Raw genomic sequence first — 17,576 nt, 5'->3', positions numbered from 1 at the left:
AATCAAGGCTGGCCGCAGGACTTGTGTTGACTACTGGAAGGGAGAAGTGATACAATGCCACTGCTGACCCTACATCTTAAGCAGGCCTTGCGCTCTTCTGTCATCTCTCTCGGAGATATAGGAAGCCAGGGTCAGCCAGCTGGAATGGGAGAGATCAAGGGCCGCTGAGGCCGGTCCAGCAGGAGCCCGCTCTCGCGGACTCGCCAGGTGATCTCACTCTGTGACCACACCCAACTGAGAGCTCTGAGCCTGGTCTGGATTAGCAGCAGCATCTTGCTGACCCAGAGATTTTTAAGTAAACTTAACTACTTATTGCTGTATGACATTGGAGTTTTTATGGTTGTTATGCAGCATTACTGTGGCCATCGATAACCAGTGGAAGAAGCAAGGGAAGGGTGAATGCTCTCAGGAGTGTGCGGTTTGAACTCAATGTCTGGCAGGATGGTTGGGAGAAATGAGTAAGAGAACATGTATCCAGTGTTTGGCCCAGGGTCGGCACATTTATTGTAGTGGCTCCTTGAATGCTTGTTGAATGGACTGTGGCTGGGAATGGCAGGGGAACGGGGGTTTAGGTTCAAGTCAGTACAGCTAGTACTTGGATTCTTAGCTTCCTGAGGGTGGGAGCCAAGTCTCTTATTCATGTTTCATCCTGACTTCATAGCATATACTGCAAACCCCACATACATTAATAATAAAGTACAGGGAGCTCACCAAGCAAGTGGCCTTATGCTCCAGGACTGCCTTCATTTGGTTTTGTAGAACACTTTGTTATTTCTGCTTAGTTCAATGAGGGAAGAGTCCCATTAACATTTTCCCTCAGTCTGTCCTCTTATTAAGAATCCCGGATAGGGGGCACCTGGGTGGCTTAGTGGGTTAAAGCCTCTGCCTTCGGCTTGGGTCATGATCTCAGGGTCCTGGGATCAAGCCCTGCATCGGGTTCCCTGCTCAGTGGAGAGCCTCCTTCCTCCCTTCTCTCTCTCCCTGCCTACTTGTGATCTCTGTGTGTCAAATAAGTAAATGAAATCTTTAAAAAGAAAAAAAAAAAAAAAGAATGCCAGATAGTTCTTATGTCTCTAGATTTCTATTTTCAGTTTCTCTATATTTGGAAAGAATCCATGCTTGTGCAGTCGACTGTAGCAAAATAATCCGGCGGCCAGAGGTTTCAACAGAGCCTTATACCACAACTTGTAAAAACTGTGCTTGCTTCTGTAGGCCGAATGACAACTTTAAGGAGACTGATATCCAGATCTTAACTTTTTGTCTGTTTGTATGTTGATTACCCATGCTAGTTAACTAATGAGGTAAAAATCCTATCTTCTAAAATTTAAATCATCAGGCATAGAGATGGTCTTCCTAAGAGAGGCAGAAGAGATGAACTTCTTTTTGCTTGAGCTTGGAGCTCATCTGAGTCAAAATGGAAAGCTTTTTGGGTCCTTTTCCAATCGTACCCATGTTGGGGGGCCCGACTTTTGGCTTGGCCTCCCTGATCAGGACTGCTCTCCCTCACATGCCCTGACCACTCCAGATCTGTCTTGACCAGCCTGGCAGGCTCTGGACCCAGGCTGTCTGCAAGTTCAGATAAATCCCAGCTCCCTCATTTATTGGCTATGAATTTTTGGTTCAACTGCTTCACCTCTCTAGGCCTCAATTTCCTTAACCTTCAAGTGGTGATAATACTAGTCCTTGTTGTAGGGTATTTGATGAGATAATCAGCTCAGAGGCCCAGCAGGGTACCTATTAAATGTCAGCCATTGTGATCTAGTAAAGTAAGTAGGCTGGTAATCAGTTAATGTATATACTTTCCAGATATGTTTGCCTGTACACTGGGGTTTTTGTTATTAACTTTTATTAGAAAATAACTTTGAATTTACAGAGAAGTGGTAAAAGAAAGAATAAAATACAGAACACCCATATAGCCTTTATTTAGATTCACTTACTGTTAGCATGATAGCGCATTTGCTTTATCATTCTGCATGTGTATAATATATATGTGTATATATATAACACACACACAAATATATATAATTTTTTGAATCATGTGAAAGTAAGTTGCTTATGTCATGAACTGTTATTCCCAAGTATTTCCATTTTTTTAAAGTAAACCGTATACCGAACATGGGGCTCAAACTCAGGACCTCGGGAGTCCCATGCTTTACTGACTGAGCCAGCCAGGCACCCTCAATACTTGCAAAGAATAAAGATATTCTGATATTCTCTTACTTAACCACAATACCATCAAATTCAGCAAATTCGACTTCAATATGTTACTCTTATCTAATGTGTCTGTAGTGCGATTTTGTTAACTGATCCAATAATGTCCTTTATAGCATATTCTTCTTCTAGCAAAAGATCCAATCTGAGACCAGGTATTGCCTTTAGTTGCCCATATCTCTTGTCTCCTTCAATCTAGGCCACGAGGTCTGCCTTTGTCTTTGAATACACATTCTAATAGAGTGTTTGTCATTTTGAATTGTATCAATCTTCCCTCAGGATTTAATACAAAATATGCATTTCTGGCTGGACTGTTGCATCCATGGTGCTGTCTCCTCAGAGCATCCCATGTCCTCTTCCCCTTGCTCACATTAATTTTGATCACCCAGCTAATCTGTGTCTGCGTTTCCGTTGTAGAGTCACTATGTTTCCCTTACAACTAGGAAGCAAATCATGGGGATGCACTTTACGGCAGTGCAGTACCTTGATTCTCATCAGATTTCCCTCTTAGTTTAGTATCCACTGATGATTCTTAATCTATGCAAAATGATGATTTTCCAACTGCAGCACTCCCTTCATATTTTCAAGTCAGCTTTTGGCATTCTGATGTAGGCAAGAGTCCTCCCTTACACTGTCAGCATTTGCTAATGGTTCCCTTCCCTAATGTGTGCCTGTTTTAGTGACTTCAGATTTGTATCTGGAGGTATTTAGGCTTGCCCTTCCTCCCTTCCTTTCCTTTCCTTCCTTCCTTCTTTTCTTTATCAGTTTGGATTCACGGATTTCTATTTTTCTCAATGGTTTATAACCGTATTATTCTTAATGATTTTGATGGTCAAATTGTGCCAGATGTGGCCAGTGGTAGTCCCAGGGATTTAAAATTCAGTTTCTCAATTGAAAAGCTCTATAAAGTTCCCTGAAGAGAGTTATTGTTTGAACCAGAAAGAGGCCTGGATCACTGAGACAGCTCTGTGCCAGTAGTGGCCATGAAGGTTTTCTACTGATGCCATGAACTTGCCCAGTAGTCTGAGAACTCTGTGCTGAAAACCCATGCTTTGTTTTCTTTACATGTTCAAGATGGGAAAGAACATTTGTTTATTATAGGCCTTCTGCCATTCCTTTGTAGTTGTTTCCCAGAGACCACAACAAAGTACAGAATTCACAGTGTTTGGGTCTGCTCAGAGATGTAAGGAGAAACTGGGGCTCTTTTTATTATGGGCTCCAAACTCTTGGGAAGGGAAATTGTCTTGGTCAAATTACAGTACAATCATCTCCTTTTATCTCTCCAGGGACATTTTACTGGAAAATTGATGCTGCAGTAGAAAGAAAGCAGCTGGTAATGCAGTAGCAGAGCACATCACCCCTGCTATTTATTATACCTCAAGATTTATTTCAGGCATTAATTTACTCATTGATGGAATATTTAAAACTATTAATGGAATATCTAATGTGTTTCTCCATATTAGGAAGAACTCATCATTTCCTACAGTCCATAGGATTTATAGGACTTTCTGGTCCAAAAAAATACCCACACTGTCTTTCCGTTGAGGTTTTATTAACTATGAAAAGAACTAACACTCTACCAGCACTTACTCTGTGTAGGACATTGACATAAACACTGCAGTTTTACAATTCCAGGAGGGAAATTATGATCTCATTTTGATGAGTAGGAAACTGAAGCACAGAAATGTTTAGTAACTAGCCCAAGGTCACACAGCTGGTGGTTGAGGTAGAGTTGAATCTAGTCAATACGGCTCTAAAGCCCAATGCTCTAATCCCTGTGCAGAGACAGGAGAAGGGGTGAACATTTCTTGATACTCTTGACCTACCTGATATAATGAACAAATGCGATAAGCAGGCATCCCAAGTAGAAGGAGAAGAAGATGAGGGAACTGAGAAGGATGGATTTCACATAAACAGATCCTGAGGGAAGAGAAACAACTTTAGTCAGCGAGTCCTCAGGAGAAAAGAGGACCATGTTTGGGACAGGACAGCTTCAAGGGCCCATCTCCATCACACCCATTCTGAAATCCTAATACATTTCCATTTGCTGCAAAGGCAGCAAAGCTGCCGGAGTTGCCCCAGACTTTATCCACAAATGCCACCTTTCACAGTCATGAGTACCCCGTGGAAGCTAGGAAGGGACTTCCTGTATACAACTTCACAATTGAGTTCCCTCTCTTTCTGGAAGAGATTTAACAGAATGCTTTGACTGTCTCTTCTATCTCTAAGTTAAATATCAGTTTTCTTATGATATTTCTCTGGAAGGATGACATAAGCAACGATGCATATGACTGACTTCCTGACATAGAAATCTTTCTCCATTGAATCCTAGAGCCAACACCCACCTTTAATGGAAGGAACAATGGTCACTTTAAGGTTCTTTGTTCGTTGTAGATTCCAGGTTTGGTTCTCCTTTTCTGGTAAAAAAGAACGAGGCACAGTAGATCAGATACTTGGTTCTTGGCCTTTCATCTGAACAGTTGTTCAAAACTGTCCACCATTAGCTCTGGTTGTTGAATTTTCTTGTAGCAAGAACTAGAGGAAAACCTAACCTCCAAAGTTGCAGACCATCTGATACCCCTTTGGGCCGAACATTCAATTTGGCCTTTGCTTGGGTGCATTTTGGTAGTATTGAAGCAACGAGACTGCAGCCCCCCCTTCTCGAGTGAAGACCCTTCCTCTGCTATCCGTGTGGCTCAGTAGGCCACAGACATCTGAAGGAAACAGCCACAAAAACAAAAGCTGTCTCATCTTTTGGTTTGCATTATTCCAGCCAGTGAAACTTTGTTTTTTGTTATATAGTCATAGAAGGACTTGTAGTTTACCAAAGATCAATGGACACTGGCAAAACTCTAGACTGCATAATTAAGAGATTAAAGAATGCATAAGCTGAAATTTCACCTAATGGCAAGGGAACCATGTTAAACTCAATAGTGGACACCCTCTGTGTTAATCATGTGTGGCTCATCAGCTGCCGAGGGTCTGGTTTTCAGTCAACAGCCTGTGCCTTTCCCACAGTGGTTCCTGGGTAGTTACCCAGAACCATCTATCCTGTGCCTATGGGCTCACACAATCCCTGTCATGGGGAGAAACTGTCCCACTTTGCTTTCTTACCATCTTGCCAGGTATAATTTTGGCAACTGAAACTGAGAACTTTGAATTTTCCTTGTATATCCTGTGGAAATGATAACTGCTGATAAATACAGTGGCTCCATTACCAAATTGATCTTAGAAAGTGGACCCTGATATGCTATGTAAAATCATTATTTGATAAAACCAAATATCTGTTGAGTAAAAGGTCTACTGAGAGTATATACCTCACGTGGTCTGAGGGACTGTTTCTTACCCTGGATAAAGAAAGATCCTCCACAGGCGTAATCTTCAGGCTTTATCACAAATACCACGAAGAACTGCTCGCCTGGAAAATCCTTCTTCTGTGTGAGACATAACAACTAGTGAGAGCAAGAAAGGATAGCAAAAGGGGAGAAAGTCCATGGGGGGCAGGAAGAGAGGAAAGAGAAGAAAAGTGGAGCTCACCCCTGCCCTCTTATTTCTTAGAAAGAACCTTCAGATACCCATGATTTACTCCAGATTTTATCCACAATAAAATAATTGTTACACACAAAAATTTCAAGCAAATAGATACACTATTCTAATTTCACTCTATGTTGTGTCCACTTAGGTGCTTAGAACTGTAATAGGTCCCAGGTAAAAAATATGTCAACAGCCTGTGTTTAATAATTATTACTTGTATATGCTGTTTTTAAAATAAGCATACTCTAGAGTGTTTTAGGTTCACTATATTAAGTCTTTATTATTTAAAAATCTAATGATAGGGGTGCCTGGGTGGCTCAGTGGGTTAAGCATCTGCCTTCAGCTCAGGTCACGATCTCAGGGTCCTAGGATTGAGCCCCACATCTGGCTCCCTGCTCAGCGCGGAGTTTGCCTCTCCCTCTCCCTCTGCCCCTTCCCCCTGCTTGTGCACTCACTCTCTCTCTCTAATAAATAAATAAAATCTTTAAGAAATAAAAAAAAAATCTAATGATAAATGACTTTCCTGAAAGTCACACAGCCACAATTAAGTAATTTAGGTTAGGGATGTGAAGATTTAAGTGAGGAGACCTGAGTTGTTAAGTCCTGGCTTTAACTTTCTCTAAGTGTGCTTCTCTGTGTCCCAGGCCCCTTACTCATGAGTGAACAAGAACAGCTATTTGGTGTATCAAAACTGAAGCACTAGGAAATTAAAGCTTAATAGAACTTTTGACATTTGATAGCTAAATTATAATTAACCTCTCTTCATTCCTTGTTATTCAGTAAACAGTATCACCTCACCCTGGAGAACAGACCAAGTTGTAAGTAACTTAGGTAAACACCACCCTAAAGGCAGGGACAGAATCTTTTTGAAAATCTACTGACATGATATATATTCATTTTTTCTATAAAACTGCCATTGAAATAATTTAATGACAAATGACAAAAGGGTGAACTGCTATACACATGTGATCTATATTCCTTTGAACATATCCATTCTGTCCAGAATGGAAGTCCTCTTTTGGTTACTGTTATAGGTATATAGAGTATTAGAATTGGTTCAATTCCTTTAAATAGATCAAGCTTCACACTAAATTGGGAACCCCCAATGAGGAGATTGGCATCTCACCCTACCTCTCTAAGCACTCTGTCAGATATGTGTCCCACTGCATCATGGGCTCCCAGGACTTCGCAAGGGGAATGGGGCAAAGCCCATGGCCTGGGCTTTGATTTCAGGAGTAGCGATCTTTGTTTTATTTTATTATTTTTACTTTTATTTTTTAAAAATTTTATTTATTTGAGAGAAAGAGTGAGAGAGAGAGCACAAGTAGGGGTTAGGGAGGAGTATAAGGAGAGGGAGAAGGTGCAGACTCCCCGCTGAGCAGGGAGTCCAATGTGGGGCTCTATCCCAAGACCCCAAGATCATGACCTGAGCCCAAGGCAAAGGCTTTAACCCACTGAGCCACCCAGGCACCCAGCAATCTTTATTTTAAAACCTATCATAAAGGAAAGAGATCCAAGGCACACAGTGAATGATAATTTCTGGATGTTAGTCCAACAGGTAACCTGACCATAAACTATGTATTGTAGTTGACAATAGTGAACACAGAAGTGATGTCTCACCTGCAGGGTGATCGCAGCTTTCTTGGTCATGGACTGATAGACACCATTAAATTCCACATTGTGGTCGAGATCATACACTGGGCACTGTAATGCACATGAAGGTTAAAAAAGAAAGCTTCACGAAGGCCATACTACACACACCACACATTCTGTCTGCATCACAGAGCAAGGGGTTCCTTACTAGGCCAGAAACCAGGAAACCTTTTCTCCAAGTAAAGTCATGAAACAGTCCTCCTAAAACTCGGTGCCTTGACTTCTAAAGTCCTCTCAAGTGTCCTCTAAAGGTCACTTTATATCAAAGAGACCTGAAAAGCTTGTCTTAAAGTGTATGACCCCTTTCCCATTTGTTACTAACACATTATGAGACAAAAAGGGGCTATGGTTACAATAAAATTTTTTTTAAAAAGATTTTATTTATTCATTTGACAGAGAGAGACACAGTGAGAGAGGGAACACAAGCAGGGGGAGTGGACAAGGAAGAAGCAGGCTTCCCGCCGAGCAGGGAGCCTGATGCCAGGCTGGATCCCAAGAGTGTGGGATCATGACCTGAGCCGAAGGCAGATGCTTAATGACTGAGCCACCCAGGCACCCCTACAATAAAATTTTTAAAACCTAGGCTAAGCCGTAGGTTTCTATGTTTCTTGTGCAGCCCACGGTTTGGTCTTCCATATTCTTTGTCACAATCTGCCCTCCCTTCCTTCTTCCCTTTGTTTATTTTGGTGAGGGATTAAGTATTCTCTATCTCCCCCAAATCAGTGTCTCCAAACAGATTATCCACTTGTGTGCACAAGATACTGCTTTTATTATTTAGCAGTTTTGCAGGAGATACAGAGTAAAAGGATGACATGGTCCTCACCCTCCTCTTTCATTTGTCCTGGGACAATATAATGCTCCATATTGAAAGGCTGACACGTTATTAAGACTCACCATGATATTCTGGACTGAGACAACAGAACACGGATAAGCCATTTCAGACTGGACTTTAATGATAACTGAGTCCACATCATCAGGAAATTTGTATAGAAAATACTGAGAATCAGAAAAAGAAATTGATTTGTTAATATTCAAAAAAGTTTTACTGTTATGAACTCAAACTGGTTTTACATGAATAGGATTGTTTCCTCTCACATTAGACACAAAGTTCAGACATAAATCTCCATTAATTCAGTCAACCATTCCTCTCACATATAGTGAGCAACAGCTGTGTGCAGGGCTCTGGGCTTTGTGCCAGATATTAGGCACACAGCAGTGAACAAAACAAGGTAGCCATTTCAGAAATGTTGTCATTTCATTTGCTAACATTTCTCTCTCAACTCAACCTTCCTGCACTTCATTCCAGTTTCTGCTGAAGAAGATTCCTCCCAACCCTTTGAACTAGGGATAGTCAAGATGTAACCCGAAGACATTTATTTCTAGGTGATCCTTTTTTGAAACAGGAAGCTCCGCTTTGAAAAGCAGATAAGCCTGTTCTTCAAGATTCTTAACAACCTTCCTTTAGGCAAGAATTACCACAAGACCTACCCTTGCCTCTAGACTTCTTGTTAAAGAATCTGTTTCCTGGCTGGAGTGTAGTGAGATGGTATTTCTGTTCAAAGATCAAGCACTATTTCATACCCTGAATTATGTTTACAATTTTGAGCAGTCTGAGACATCTTTAAAATTATTTCTCAGGTATCAACAGAATCAGGAAGCATTTATAATAGAAAGAAGTTATACCATTTACCCAGATTAGATTATGAATCCACTGTTTATTAACACTGAGTTTTAAACATGTTGCTAATAAATGAAGAAAGGAGACTCCTGTCTAATAATTATAAATGTGGCAACTGTTTGAGAAGCTTGACATAGAGATTTTGAGGACACCAACCAAAAACAAGCCCAGCATCCTAGGACTCTAATAAATCTGTCGGTTTAAAGGAGAGACAAAACATGTTAAAACTTAATTTTGTATTCCAGCCTCCTCTTTACCAATCTTATACTGAGAACCAGAACAATAAAAATAGAATGTTGTCCAATAATCCAAAGCCTTCTGATGGGGAAAAAAAAATAACCTCAAGATTAAGGAATGTCATTAATGCTGCTGCTTGGAAGTCTGTTCATGCCTTTTAACAGATGGCAACACTCCCAGGAGCCCACTTCATTCTGACCTTTCATTTTGGAGCTTGATTCATATATTTAACACAGGGCTCTTCCAAAGGTAAATGCTCTGGAATTCTCAAGAGGTATTTTTGGTTCTTAGGGAAGCCAAACTTCGTAACTCATGAGCATTACGGCAATCACCGTTAGCAATAATGAGTATCGTGTATATTCCTATATATTAGAGGGGTTGGTTTTATGCAAAAATTAGATAGCTATTGAAGCTTTATCTATATGCCAAAATTTTATCAATCTTCTTTATCTCTAAATTACCATCAACCCCAAATAAATATTTTTGACCCTTGCCTGGAAAATCTACTTTTATCAGAAAGAAACTAATGACAAGTACCCAAAGCAATGGCTCGATTTCAGACCAGAAATCACCACCTTGGGTCTTCATTACTTATGTAGTTTCTGTAACCTGCTTCTATCAGATAATAAAGGTTCTGTGAGAATGTGTAATAGTTTGGGTGAGTTTATATAAATAGAAAAATCTGTCCTACAATTGAAGAGGATATAAAATTTCGGCCAAAATGGGAACAGTTAATAGTAAGGTCAAAGTTGCATAGACATCAAAAAAGTTCTCTTTTTATTAGTTTGTTCTAAGGATGTTTTACTCCAGTTTGAGATTTATATGCAAACTACTTAGACTTTCATATTTACATACCTTTTTAAAAATAAGAGGAAGCTCTCATAGATAGTCATCACTGATTTTCTACAAACCGGAAGTACACTCTAGCATTCCATTACCATATTTAGTATAGTGCTGTATAGCACTATTAGACTAGACTCTTTCTATAGTTGGGGTGTAAGTTTTTTCCTCCCTCTTTAGATATCTCCCATTACACCTAGCCACTAGTGCTTTATATTTATTTTTTAAAAATTTAAAATCAATTAATTAACATACAGTGTATTATCAGCTTCCCAGGTAGAGCTTAGTAATTCATCAGTTACTTGTAACACCCAGTGGTCTTTACATCACGTGTCCTCCTTAATGCCCATCACCCAGTTACCCCATCCCCCCACCCCCTCCCTTCCAGCAACCCTCACTTTGTTTCCTAGAGTTAAGATTCTCTTACAGTTTATCTCCCTCTCTGATGTCAAATATTTCATGAATTAAGTGGCCAGGAAATGTTGAAGGTGAGAGATTGTGGCCCTCTAGTTATGGGAAATTTAGCTCTGAAAAGATGTGTGGGAGCTGGCCCATACAGGTCTGGAGAGCTGATTGTGCCATCTCTTCCCAACTCTGTATTCAAGGACATCATGCTGGCAGTTTGAGATTAGCCAGAATAGAGGTATTTTCATCACAGAAATGGGCAAGTGCTACAAATCAGGAGCTTCTCTCTGGGAACTGGTCGTTCAATATTTACCAGCACATAAATGCTTGTCATAGAGTTACACCAGTATCCATAGATTATGTTAATCCCAGTTTTAGCATATCTGAAACAAAAAATTAAGTAGCCATGTATGACCTAAGCTATATTACAGCCTACAGAAGATTTACAAAAAATATCAGGACATTAAATGAATCTGTTATAAACTTGCTATCGCATAGACTTTACTCTTTTATTTTTTTTTTTTAAGATTTTATTTATTTGACAGAGAGAAATCACAAGTAGGCAGAGAGGCAAGCAGAGAGAGAGGAGGAAGCAGGCTCCCTGCCAAGCAGAGAGCCCGATACGGGGCTCGATCCCAGGACCCTGGGATCATGACCTGAGCCGAAGGCAGAGGCTTTAACCCACTGAGCCACCCAGGCACCCCGACTTTACTCTTTTAGAAGCTGCGAAAGAGAAAAGGAGCTAGAATTGTCCATAGAAAAGCAACTTAAGTGGGAGTTTTCAAGTATTTATTCTGTTTATGATTATGGTTTAATGGAAAGCACAGCATAAATATCTAATTCTTCTCATGTCAGCATTCCTGGTCTCTCTTTATGACAGGAATAACTAATTTATTCTACCTGTAACACTGTAGAAATTAAAGTCTGTCTTGTTTTCAGTGCATTTCCTGGTCAGTTAATTATTTGTGTACCTGTATTGTGTTTTGCCTTCCACTCCCTGGTCCCCCAGTGCCCATTTTGATTACAAGGTCCATGAGGGCAGAAGTTGCATCTTTTTCTCTTTCACTTCATATCCCCAGCACCTAGTACAGTTGAATACTGTCCTTGGTGCATAACAGGCACGCAGTTTGCTAAAAGTTGAGCCAAGGAACATCTGCCAACAGATGTCATACCTCCCATTTCACATCAATTAAGGGGATAAGATTAAATGTTGTGTCTAAAATTCAAGTAATATGAACAACATGCCAAAAATGCAAATATAGCTCAAGCTGTGGAAAGTCTAAGGCAATACCACATGCTGACTCTACCCAATTACTGTGGCTTTCTGGAGGGTATTGAATCACGATAACCTTGAAACCCTTCACTTACCTGAGGTTGAGAGGGGCTGGCAGTGAAGTGAAAGGCAACATTTGTCCTGAGAAATGAAAGTGGGAGAGGGGAAAGGGGAAAAAGTGAGAGAGAAGCTAAGTTAGCAAGCAAAAATGATTTATGTAAAAGAAAACCATCTGAAAGTCGATGTAAGGAAAGCGTTTGCCATCAAACTGACAAAGTAAACTGCATGAAGATTCGCTTTCAACTCTCAAGAATGATCAGTTTGGGGAGGGGATCAATTTTATGTCTTTGTATACCCATGACATCATACCTAGTAAAGTAATTATTTGTTTACTTTTGCAGACACTTTTGCCTTTGGATTCTCTTAAGGTTTTACAATCAAGCACAGGATTTAGGTGTCAGAAGTGGGCTGAAACAGAGAGGAAAAGAAGGCTTAAGGTCCTTTTTGGATAATATAGGTCGCACTTCAAAATAATTTGGATGTATCCATGGCAAAAGATCATTATTTTAAATGTGGTGAATACATCGTCACCATGGGAGGGGCCCTGGGGCTAGAAGCATACTCCTGACCCCAAGCACTTCTCCAAATGCCTGCCACACCAGGTAAAATTCCTGTCCATGACTGTGTCCTCTTCAGGTTACACATTGCTTTCTAAGGCCATCCTCTAAAATGCAAATACCACCACAAGAATATGATGAAGCAGTTTTCTCTCCAGTTGGTAATTTACTGTGAACTATTTTTAAAAAAATATTTGGTTTATTTATTTGACAGAGAGAACACCAGTAGGCAGAGAGGCAGGGAGAGGGAGAAGCAGGCTCTCCGCTGAGCAGGGAGCCGGATGCAGGGCTCAATCCCAGGACCCTGGGATCATGACTGGAGCCACCCAGACGCCCCTTACTGTGAACAATTTTATTAGATATTTTTGTTCTTCTGTGAAAGACAGCAGCAGTCCAGCACTGAGGAAAGGAGAGTGTGAGGAACACGTGGCAAGCATAGCCTTGTAGCAGAGAGGGCTGGCTGGCATGAACACACACGAAATGGATTAAGAAGCTGGAGCACACAAAGACAAATTGGCCTTCTCTATAGTTTTGTAAGGGCTGTTTTTGGCCTTTTACACTTTCTGGCTCCTGCCTCATCTTTAGCTGCGAAGCTCACTCCCACAAGCCCACTGCATTCTCAGTGCTGGCCCCTGGGGACTAGCCTTTCCTCCCCAACCCCCCAGTCTGGCCTGTATTTCAGGAAACCTGAACCTAAACTTGTCCTGGGCCCCTTCCCTTGGTGCTCTCTAAAGAGTCTTTCTCTCCACTACTAATTTTCCTTTAATAAAAGTTAGAAGTTTTAAAAACTTAACTGAAGATTCCTTTATAAAGGACACGTCAAAACATTTAACAAGAAGTTTATAATTGGAGGCGTTGTTTAGAAGTCATAGAACTTGAGCGCTATTTCTAAATTTAATGGCCAACAGTTTTAGGCTGTTGGCAGACTGGGTGCAGAATTTAGCAGTGGCTGCAATTTTTTGTGTAGCTACTCCCAACAGAAACGATCAGTGTCAAGGACTGCTTCTGTTGAACAATTGAAAACTTGTGGCCCCAAGTCAGCTAAAGAAGGCAAAGTCAGTGTAAAACGCAGTTGTGTGTTGACTCCTGAGATTCCACGACCAGAGTCCTTGGGACCCCATGCTGTGTATGGCCTCAGTTCTGTTCAGTTGCCAGGTCAGGGGAAAGAAAAAGACACTGATTCTTTTGGCTAGCTACACACAGCAAGAGATGTCCAGATGCAACCAGTTTCCTTTGGCCAGAGATTTCCTTTGTATACTCCCCTATCATTTGAATTCCAGTTGTAAAGCTGAATATATAGGCATCAATATGATTTTCCCCCCTTCTTTTTAATGTTTTCCTTATGGGTATAATACGTACAACCTTCAAAACCATTATTTTCTTGAAGACTATCTCATTTAAGTCCTCTCTTTCTCACAGAGTCAACAGTGTAGGCAAAATAAACATTGTGTCTGTTGCTGCTGAAACATGTTTCTTCCTTCCCCAGGGGGCCACCTGCCCCAGGTTGAGGAAGGTTTATTTTTACCAAGAATCACTAAGCAACAGAACAAAGCAGAGACTCCTGCTCACCGTTAGAGAAAGAAGTGTAACATGTTCAACCTGTTTGTTTAAACAAATTAAGCACAGGAAATAAATGTTTATTCAATAAATAAGAAAAACTCAAAAGCTGACTTTGTTCCCTTGTTTTGCTTAGTTTGAGGGAGAGGGAAGAGGAAAGGACCAGATGGTATCCAGAGAGGTGAGTGTGCAGATAAGGGAGACAGGAGAAGAAGAGTGAGAGGAGAAACCTATACAGAAGAGTAATAAAACAGAAGAACACGGAAAGGGTGGTGGGAAGAGAGGGAGGATGGGAAGAGAGGCAGGGACCAAAGCTGAGTTGTTCTTGGGGTGAGTATCAGAGAAGACTGTGAGATTGCCGGCATCTTCTTCATCCTGTGATAGCCAGCCCCTGGCACAGAGACCAGTGTGTGTGGAAAACCCCCACTTTGTTTGCTGAAGGAAATTATGCCCTATTATTCACTTGGACTATGGACTTCAGAATACCAATCCCTGTTATCTCCTTACTGCCATCTGTTATGAACTCCCCTCGCTACCCCCAACCCTCCCAGCAACCCTCTGGTCATGGGTAAACTTCCACCTCATCGCTCTGGTCTGAGTATAAACTCCACATGCCTGGGCTACATCTCACCCTTTCTTGCCTTCTCTAGGACTCTGCTTCTACAAAATTCAGCGGTCCTGTAAATTTTATACACCCTTGGCTTATAAATATACACCAATATCAACCACTTTCAAAATAAATAACAAAAAAACCCTCTACCCCAACAAAATGCCCCCCCTTCCTGTATTTCACTCCTTTGATGTCATTCTCTACCTGCCCTCTCCTTCACAAACCAGCTTCTTAAAATCATGTTCTGCTTTCATCCCTCATTCATCTTTTCCTCTCTCCCCTACTGTGAGCATTCTTTTCCCATCTTCCTGAAGTTGTCTTTGGTGAGGGTAATAGTCACCTCCTAATTGCTAACTCTAGTGACTTCATCCTTAACTTTACCTCTCTGGGACATGTGACTCTGACAACCACTCCCTCTGTCTGGAAACTCTTCCCTCCTTTGGGCTCTGTGACACCTGCTTTCCTGGGTTTTCTCCCACAAAACTGCTATGCCTGCTCTGCTGCTTTTGATAGCTCCGGTTTTTCAGACCATACCTTACATAAGAATGTTACCTGCTGTTCTTGACCTTCTCATTTTCCATAGCCATGTACATTATATATATATCCGATTGCCATAAAAATCACATACATATTCAATTGCCACAAAACTCACAAAAAATATCAGTGAATCTCAAGTCTCCACGTCTAGCCCAGGGCTATCCCTTGAGCTCCCATCATGGGAGTGTGATCGCCTGCTGGGCTTCTGTGCTTGGTTGGCCCTCAAACACCTCAGACTCCACAGGATCAGAATGGAATGTGCTATCGTTTTCCTGATCCCGACCCACTATGGCTCTTGGGTAGTAAACCTCACCAGACTTCTGACATCATCGTTGGAGTCATCGTGGACTTCCTTTTTGTCAACTTCCACATTTAATTGATCACCAAGTCTTACTGACTCTATTAGTGTATAAATAACCCGGATGTGCCTGACCCACCTGAAGTACCATCTTTGCCCAGTGTAGCATTTGGTAAGGAAAAAAATTGGAAAAGTAATGGAAATCATTATTGTAGCCTATCCCCAAACACCAGAGGGCGATTACATAGTATGACACATGGCAAAATGGTCTAAAAGCCTCTTCACTCTCCCATTTCCTAAAAAAAAAAATCTACTGAGTGAGATGGTAGCTGTATTATCTCACTCAAGTTTCTCAAAACAAAGACTCAGATCCCTACTTAGAAGGCTGGAGGAGGGTCAGAGCCCGGAAGTACTCAGGTAGGACTGAATTTTTTATTCTGCCACATATATTTTTTGGCATTTGTGGATTATCCCTGTGTATATTACTTGACTCTTTCTCTCCCTTACAACTTCGTTACTGCTGTAATATGTTCAGTTCCTAATCATTGTTTACTCTTCTCGATTCAAATAACTTTTCATTTGCTTATTTGTCTCTGCCCTCTCCTCTCTCCAACTCATCTTCCATGTGACTACTCAATTCATCTCTAAAAATAAGATTTGTTTATTTTATCCTGTTGCTTAAAAGCTTTAGTGGCTCCCATAAACTGAAAGGTGGCATTTATTTTTATTTTTTTTTTAAAGATTTTTTATTTATTTATTTGACAGAGAGAAATCACAAGCAGGCAGAGAGGCAGGCAGAGAGAGAGGAGGAAGCAGGCTCCCTGCTGAGTGGAAAGCCCGATTCGGGGCTTGAACCCAGGACTTGGGATCATGACCTGAGCCGAAGGCAGCGGCTTAACCCACTGAGCCACCCAGGCGCCCCTGAAAGGTGGCATTTAAACTCCCTGGTGCAGGGGCACCTGGGGGGACTCAGTCACCTAAAAGTCTGACTTGATTTTGGCTCGGGTCATGATCTTGGGGTCATAAGACTGAGCGCTGTGTGGGGCTCCATGCTCAGCGCAGAGTCTGCTCGGGTTTTCTCTCTTTCTCTCTCTCTCTGCTCCCCCCATTCCCACTTGTGCATGCGCACACTCTCTAAAATAAATAAATCTTAAAGCAACAACAACAACTCTCTAGCACAGCATACAAGATCTCAAATATAGAGGATTGGGTGCTACTACCTGTTTCTCTGTGCTCTCTCCTATTCTTCCACCTCAGGCACTGTGTGGGCCAGCCTCCCCGAAGCACTTAAACTCAGTCTGCTATCTGTAATCCAGACCTTTCTTCTGAGTATCATGCTAGTGTATAGCCAACCTTCTGCCCAACATCTGTACTTGAAGTTCAACATGTCCCAAAGTGAACTTACCATCTCTTCCTTCCTCAACCTTCTCATTTTCTTAGTCGCACCACCATCTACAAGGGAGGATGCCATCTTTGATTCTCCCATTTCCCTCACTCCTCATATCCAAACAAGTTTTGTCAGTTTCATCTCTCAATTCTTCAGTTCATCTCATTATTATCTTGACCACTGCATCAAGCCTTCTAATTTCTCTGCCTCCAGTCTTGTCTCCTTCAAATCCTCCATACAACTATGACAACTTAGACAACTACCTAACTTTCTTCACATCCCTTCCAAGCTCCTCCCATCCCATGATGAGGTGTCGGCCTGCCCCTACAGCCTCTGGCTCTTCCCTGTCTGTGACTTCACACTCCACTTCACAGAATGCTGGTCACTGGAATTTGGGACAATGAGTGGTGGAAAAGCTGTGTGTCTGTGTGTGTGTGTGTGTAGGTGGGTGAGGGATAGTTAGATGGAAGGAAGTAATTCTTTAAGGCAGAATTTTATTTTTAAGACTTGATTGGAATAAATAAATGTTTCATGGAATTGAGAAACATATTTAGGGCAACATAAAAATTTGGTGGACAGTTTTAAACATGAAGTAGAAATAGCATATTATAGTGGGAAGAGCTCAGAACTGGGAGTTAGAAGGAGATTCTAGTCCTGATTTTGCTCTTTCTTAGCTGTGTGTTTAGTTAAGTCACTTAACCTCTCTGGGCATCAGTTTGCTCAACTGTAAAAATGAGGT

At 41.3% G+C, this 17,576-nt stretch overlaps 1 protein-coding gene across 3 annotated transcripts in view; it reads right to left on the bottom strand.

Moving 5' to 3' along the window:
* Positions 1-17,576, bottom strand: part of SIDT1 (SID1 transmembrane family member 1) — a 93,960-nt gene that overhangs the window by 42,010 nt on the left and 34,374 nt on the right. For all 3 annotated transcript variants that reach the window (XM_047724953.1, XM_047724955.1, XM_047724962.1), the window contains 6 exons: positions 11,927-11,972; positions 8,293-8,394; positions 7,366-7,449; positions 5,558-5,645; positions 4,557-4,628; positions 4,038-4,131 (listed from right to left, as the gene is read on the bottom strand). In XM_047724953.1, the coding sequence (XP_047580909.1) occupies positions 4,038-4,131; positions 4,557-4,628; positions 5,558-5,645; positions 7,366-7,449; positions 8,293-8,394; positions 11,927-11,972 (486 nt within the window). The remainder of the gene's footprint in view (positions 1-4,037; positions 4,132-4,556; positions 4,629-5,557; positions 5,646-7,365; positions 7,450-8,292; positions 8,395-11,926; positions 11,973-17,576) is intronic.

Source organism: Lutra lutra, chromosome 1, assembly GCF_902655055.1.
Source record: "Lutra lutra chromosome 1, mLutLut1.2, whole genome shotgun sequence".
Taxonomy (NCBI): Eukaryota; Metazoa; Chordata; class Mammalia; order Carnivora; family Mustelidae; genus Lutra; species Lutra lutra.
This window is presented reverse-complemented; position numbering and strand designations above follow the sequence as displayed.